General features: G+C 48.9%; 1 protein-coding gene across 1 annotated transcript in view; it reads right to left on the reverse strand.

Annotated features, from left to right (window-relative positions):
• Nucleotides 1-1,625: 1,625 nt before the first annotated feature.
• Nucleotides 1,626-7,114, reverse strand: part of LOC104527416 (nuclear receptor corepressor 2-like) — a gene marked incomplete at its 3' end in the record, with an annotated part of 22,067 nt that continues 16,578 nt past the window's right edge. Inside the window, exon 3 of the mRNA XM_010171134.2 lies at nucleotides 1,626-1,838. Within this exon, the coding sequence (XP_010169436.1) occupies nucleotides 1,626-1,838 (213 nt within the window). The remainder of the gene's footprint in view (nucleotides 1,839-7,114) is intronic.

Genomic DNA, 7,114 nt, shown 5'->3' on the forward strand with positions numbered 1-7,114 from the left:
CAGACTCTGAAATTACAAATGGCTCCACTAAAAGCATAATCTTGTCTTGCTGAATTGTGTCTCACAGCTTTCTCTCTCTCTCTCATTAACAAACGTTTTAAGCCCCATAAAACGCATGTAATTCTAGGAAACGTGTCACAGATCAAGAAGCAAATGCAGCCCCTAAACTCACCAACTAATGTCTCAAGAGTAGCTCTGCCTATTAGAAACAAACAGCTGAGACAATACGTGGTTTTCCGGTGAGAGGCAGAACAGAACTGCTGATGGAAATAATGTGCAGACAGAAAAGCTGTTCTGGTTGCCTCATGTCCTTGGAGAGGGATATTTTTTTGTTTCATGGCCAACAGTTTATTTTCCCCATCAGCCACCCAACCCAGCAGTACACCCGACAGTTCAGAGCCACCACAACACATCCTGGTGGCATGGAGAGCAGACTCCTGGCTGATCACAGCATCACCTCATTAAGACACATCTTGGAGGGAACAGCAAAGATGGGACATAGAAAGGCCACAGCACCTCACAGGCACCTTTCCCAAGGCAGCACACTATCAAGAGCTAAAGGAGAGCAAGGTGATGTGTATGGTGCATTTCTCATGGTATCCAAGTTCAAATATGGCTCTTCAAGAGCTGCTCCATTCCTTCCAGCATCAGCTCACCCAGCAGTCCCTGCAGCCCTCTCCTCCAGGAGATCCAGCCAGGCCTCCCTTGGCATCTGTATTACCCTCAAGTTAAACACCCTTCTCACTTGAGACAGGTCAGAGGGATCTCATGCAAGGCCCACCAGCACCATACAAATAAGACACGTCCGAATATCCCAGCACTCCCAAGCAAAAGCTTTCTTGCTCATGGATTATTTCAGTCAGGTCCCACAGCAAACCATCCCCTGCCTTTTCATTTCACAGGGGGCTTGGACATCTCTGAGGCTCTGCCTGCAGCTGCATTAACCCTCGGTGCTCACACGCCAGAGCTTGCCTTGGCAGCACAAACCAACTGCCCTCAGCCTGTTTACCCAGCAAGACTTCCCTGCCAACCAGGAATATGTCCAAGCTCGAGGTAAAATCAAATACAATTTACCCCAACAGAGCATGAAAGTACATCCAAACAGGCCCAGAAGCAAGGGATTTCTCTTTGCAACACTTATTACATGTGCAGAGGGGACAATTGCAAGTAAACAATTAGCTTTGTTAAATGAGACTAGGACACGAGAGGCTTTCCTGGGGAAGATTTATATTAAAGAACCACCAGCAACCAATTCAAACCCTTCAAACACCAATATTAAATACAGAGATGTGACAAATGAGCAAGGTCAAGTAAAAATCAAATCAGGGCACAGTATCCAGAGAAGCCAGACATGATCACACCTAATTCAGGCTACAGGAGCTTCCAAATCGTTCTGGTGCATCTAACAGCCCAGTAAATGCAAGCCCATGACTGCAACAGCTATGGGTAAAGCTGATATGCTTCTGTTTGCCCAAAGAGGTCCCCCCATAGCTGTGAACACTATCCAACACCACCAAGCACTGCTTGATGCATCAGGAATTGCCATCTACTGATTTCAGTAGCAGCTCAAAGCCCCAAAGGTAACTCAACACAAGCCAAGGGATCCCAAAACGCAGACCCCACACCCAGCAAGCATCCCTGGCTGTGGTCCCCTTACCTTTGAGAGATCCTCTGTCCCTCCCTGCTGGCTCTGGCTCAGGAGAGGAGAGTGTCGCATCAGCGGGTCCTGCAGCAGATCCAGGCGCGGTCTCTTGGTTTCAATGAACTCCAAGTCCGACGGCTTGGTCAGGTCAGAGAGATAGGAATGCGCCTCGGTCCTCAGGTGCAACTCCTGAGATCTAGGGACAAAGAGAAAGGAGCCTTTAGATAACAATCCACCTCTGCTCTCCCCTGCTCTAGGACTGCAAGGCACTCGAGGAGGACAGAGGGCTCAACTTCTGCTCACTTCCCAGAAGGATGCACAAAGGGAGGTCAGGTGGCCCTGGACTCAAACATCTCGGGTCCTGCAGACCCAGGAGGCACAGCTCCACAGCTCAGTCTCTGGACACGGCACATCTCCTGGAGCGCTCGCTGCAGGCAGGCAGAACTGGGCATCACCCAGGGCAGCAGGATGTGGGGTGCAGCATCTCAGCCATCCTCCAAGCCACCCTGCTGTCCCCCCTCCTCAGCACCCCCACCGTGTCACCTGGAAAGCCCTGCTGCCATCTCCTGTCCAACCACACATGGTGGGTGGCTGTCCCTACAGCAGGACAAAGTGAACAAGGCTGCAGGTTTGAGCCTTCCCTGCCATGCCACGTGGGTCAGGCTGGCCAGAACAAGCCAAAGCTATGAAAAATCCTCAAATCCAGCCCCAAAATCCCCTGTGGCCCCTAAGAGCAGGCAGAGCTTCCTTCTGCCACGTTTGGCTTATTCAGTCAGAGGTACCTACACCACTGTTTATATTTAGCATCTTCTATAGGAATACCAAAGATTATATGCCGGGGAAAAAATGCATACTCCTCCATGGCTAGACAGTAGGGATTTGTTTTTCCAGGATGAAGGAGGAAAGAAACTGGCCACATGTACTTGCACGTCCGACACAGACCTGGCAAGCTCCAAAGGCACATTATCCAGCGATAGCAACTGCACTGACGAGTCATGTCGGGCTCAAATATCTTTCACCTGTTAAATATGATGCAGTTGGTAATACCTGGAAAGTTGGTTTGGGTTTTTTTTATTATTATTTTTTTAAAACAACTGTAAAACTTTTTTTTTTGTAGCTCTATTTTTCCTAGCAGGATTTTCTTTGTGGGAATTGTAAAAGGATCCTACAAAAATACAATAAACCTTTTACTATGCCCAAGGATCAGTTTTGCTGCAGCAGCTCCAAGGGTGTGTTTTTAACACTTCAGGCAGAAGTGTCTTAAAAAAAATAATAATAATAAAAAAATGAAGCACATGAGATTCAAAGCTTGGAAAAAAACACAGCTTTTTTTCCCTTCTCCCTTAGGCAAGATTGTTCAAGTTCTCCTGAGCTGTGTGGTGAAGTATCCTCCCCAGTTACCCAACAGACAAACCAAACAGCCTTCGAAGCTACATGAAGGGGAGGAAGGGAGAGGATGCTCTTTGCCAAGACAGGGGGCTTGTCCATTGTTTGGCCCCCACTCAGAAACTGCAACTGCTGACATTCATTTTTACCTAGCTAATTAAATATCTCAGAGAGGATGACAAAAAGGGAAGGACCCAGAGCCCTCAGGAGCCTACAGGAGTCTTTCCAGCAGCTGTAAGAGCTCTGGACCATATCCAGAGAGAGGAGGAAACCTGGTAAAAGCTACCTTCTCAGGGCCACCACCTCCGAGCAAAGCCCTCTGCCCTCCCCTGCACCAGACCCTGCTCCAGGGAAGCACAATAAAGGGGTTTTTTTTTTCTTTTTTTCTTTTTTTTAATTTAAACATCAACAGCAGGCTCAGAGCATGTGCAGGCCAAGCTCTGCCGCTGTGGCTTTGGCACAGGTGGCCAGTGCTGGGATTCAGGCAGCAGCTTTGCTGCTGACACACAGAAACAGGATCTGGCTCATCCTCTTCCTCCTCCCCAGCAAAAAAAAGAGGACAGGAGAGCGGAGAGGCTCTGGCACTGCCTTTGCCACTCCAATCTCCAACCTACAAGCCAGCAAATGTGCAGCTCACGCAGCAATTTTTTCAGAGCAGAACAGAATTTCAACAGGATTTGGCACCGAAGTAGAGCTAGCTCGCTTCACCTGCAAACACTCTCACACTGAATGATCCTCAGCTTCTCTCAGCAAGCCCAGAAATATCTCCTGGCACCTCTCAAGTTTCCTGCTGGTTTGTCCCAACCCCTCGTGCAAACCCTGCCTGCCCGCAGCTGCACGCCGACATTTCGGGCTCTGTTGGAAAACCCAGTAACAATCAGCAACTGTTGAGCTGGGCAGGTGTTAAAATATTCCAACACCCAGGGCTCTGCTGTACAGAGGCAATTAAAAATCTGATGTATTTATTTTCACTTCTTCCCCCCCCTTTTTTTTTTTTTAAAGGCCATATTACCAAGAAGCTGCTAATGGACACAGGACAGCTCTGAGACCTCTGCAGTTGTCAGGAACCCAACCCAACACGACTGCTACACTCAGAAAAAAACCCAGGTATTTTCAAGATAAGAGCAACGCCCAGCTTTACAAAGGCAGCTACTTACAGCAAGGCAGGGGCCATGCCGGGGAAAGCAGCTGCAATGTTATAGGCTTCTATTTTATTTCCATTTCCACATCCATTGGAACTGCTATTAACTTTATCCACTGGAATTTCCAGCCGCTCCCGAGATCACTTTGCCCAACTCAACCCGCTCAGCCTGTCCTGGCTGCAAATACAACTGCTCTCGTTTGAAGCCTTCATGCTTTTCACTCTTTACATCCACACCTGCAGCGAGCTCTTCACAACAGATTTTATACAGCGATGACGTTGCTGTCAGCATAAAAATAGCCCTGCCTGAAAAACCCTCCTGTTACACCGAGTTTGGGGTTTTGCTGCATTTTCTAAATAGTTCCCACCTGGCAGGTTTATTGCAGAGATTCCTACTTTGCTGAAGGGAAAGAAAAAGAGTGTTTTTTTTAAATTGCGTTTGAGTTATACATGATTAAATGAAATAAACCAAATGCCAGTGTTAATTATGAAGTGGGGCAGGTTAGTCCTCACCTGGAGTCCTTCGCCACAAACACTGAACTACTTAAAAGCAGCAAAGCAGCGTCAGATCTGCTGACGCACCGGGGTGCCCAGGGTTTGCCCCGACGTCCAGCCACCCGCACACAGCTCGGCTTTGGGCACGTCTGAGTCCAGAAGATCAACACAACCCAAGATTAGACCTTTGGTTTATTACTAATCTGAGAAACTAATCGCACCCCACCAGCTGCAGAGCCGCGTTACTCATTCACCGGGGCTGTCTCCTCAGCAGACTCACACCGGGTGTTAGAGAGGGATGAGCAGTTAAAATCTGACAGCAAGTGCAGGGCACCTGTGACTCAATCCAGTGCCTGTGGGTCACTGGGACCTAGGAAACCATCTTCTGCTGCGTTACACCTACACCAGAACTGGCTGAGCACAAGATGGGCTGAAAAAAAAAAAAAAAAAAGAGGTGGACTGCTAGCTGGGTATAGAGGGAGCTGAAAGAATCTCTCTCCCGGGAGAGAGGATCAAATGAGATATCCTGAGCTGCCCTTGGGGTTTGTAGGAGCAGCCCTGATGAGATCTGAATGGATCTTACCTTTATCTTCTTTACTTTGCTGAAGCCGAATCACAGGGAAATGGGCAAGTACAAACTTTTCAGGAGGTCAAAGAGGACTCTCTCGCCCCACTAACCCACCTCAGAGCACACTGCCCAGCTCTTTGGAACAACACAACTCCCTCCTGCTCTTCAAACCTCCCCATTTCTCCATTAGCTGAGCAGCAGAAGGTGGCAACAGGAGAAACAACTGCTCTTCTGCAACATCCAGCAAACCCAACTTGACTTCATGAAGATGTGCCTTCTGCACCAAGGGCTCAAAACACCAGCAGTGACCCCGAGCTGGCTCCCACCAGTGGCCCAGCAAAAGCACATTTTAAATTTTGCTCCCATCCACAAATATTGTTCCCTACATCATGGGGCCAAACAACATAACCAGGCTGGAAAACTGGCTCTCGCTGTCTCTTGGAACCAGAACCAAGGTAAACGATAGCCTTGGTGCAGCTGTTTATTTCCTCTGGCTGAGATGGTTTGGTGGGAAATGGTCTCCAAAAATAAGTTTAAATAAAAAGTTTCCATCCCCCACAGGTACAGACAGATAATAAAATGCTTCTGAGAGCAAGTAATATTGAAAACCACTGGTGTTGAAGTGAATTATTTATAGCCAATGCTAAGATTTGTCAGAGGTTTCAGCAACCCCTTTATGGCTAATGATATCCAGAGTAGGAGAGCGGGCAAACTGAGATCTGTTAAAATGAGAAACCAGAGGGTTTGAAGGAGCAAACCTGCCGCCAGCCAGCCAGAATCACGTACAGGGCCGGCTGATATATTCCCTCTGTCACAGGAGAAAAATCATCCTGACTTAACAACAGAGGCCATGGGAAGAGCAGCCTGTCTGGGTGGGGATGGTGGAGTTCCCACGCTCTAAGCTACCTCTGCCAGCAGCAGGGTTGAGTCTTCACAAGCCAAAGGTGTGGGACAGCCTCAAGCAGGATGCTTGGCTCACCACACGGTCCAGCTTAAGGACTCCCAGGTCCCCGCAAGGTGTGACCAAGTGGTCCCATGTGCATCCCCACGATGCTCCGGCTGTGCAGTCCCACACAAGGGCAGGTAGCTGTGCCTCAGCCACCCTACACAACCAGGTCAGCCACCTTCTTCCAAGCCAACTGCAATTCAGATGAGAGCAGATGTGGTATTTAAAACCTGCATACCGAAAAGCCCCATACACACAGCCTGAATTATTCATGGACAGGACAAGCAGAAGCTTTAATGTTGTGCCACACAATCACAGATTCCTAGAATGGTTTGGGTAGGAAGGGACCTTTCAAGGTTATCTACTCCAACCCCCTGCAGTGAGCAGGGACATCTTCCACTAGATCAGGTTGCTCAGAGCCCCGTCCAGCCTGACTTCCAATGTTTCCAAGAACGGGGCTTCTATCACCTCTCTGGGCAACCTGTGGCACTGTCTCACTCAGGAGGAGAAATATTTGTGTGTCTCCACAAGCTCCCCCATGTGCACCCAAAACCTGGAGCCCCACTAGAAAACCCCTTTTGGCAGTCCTGGGTGACTGGAGCACTCCCTGAACTAATGGCTTGAGGAACATCCCACATTTCACCAGTTATACTGCATAAGCTGCATGATCACCTTTCATCCCCCAAAATAAATGTGGTTCTAGATTACGCACAGGCAAGTTGCTTCATGAACTTCCACCTCTCCATCCCAGCCAAGGCAAAGCCCAGATTTCCCCTCAAATCTCCCTTCCAAGGCACATTGGCCCGTTCCATGAAGTCCAGCATCTCCTCATCACCTCTGCACTCTCCGTGTCCACCCACAGACATGCCCCCAGCCCACACCAGAGCAGAGAGCACTCATGAGACAAGGCTTGACCCTGGCACCAAGCATCCACAC

Source organism: Antrostomus carolinensis, unplaced genomic scaffold, assembly GCF_000700745.2.
Source record: "Antrostomus carolinensis isolate BGI_N321 unplaced genomic scaffold, ASM70074v2 scaffold5517, whole genome shotgun sequence".
NCBI classification, from domain to species: domain Eukaryota; kingdom Metazoa; phylum Chordata; class Aves; order Caprimulgiformes; family Caprimulgidae; genus Antrostomus; species Antrostomus carolinensis.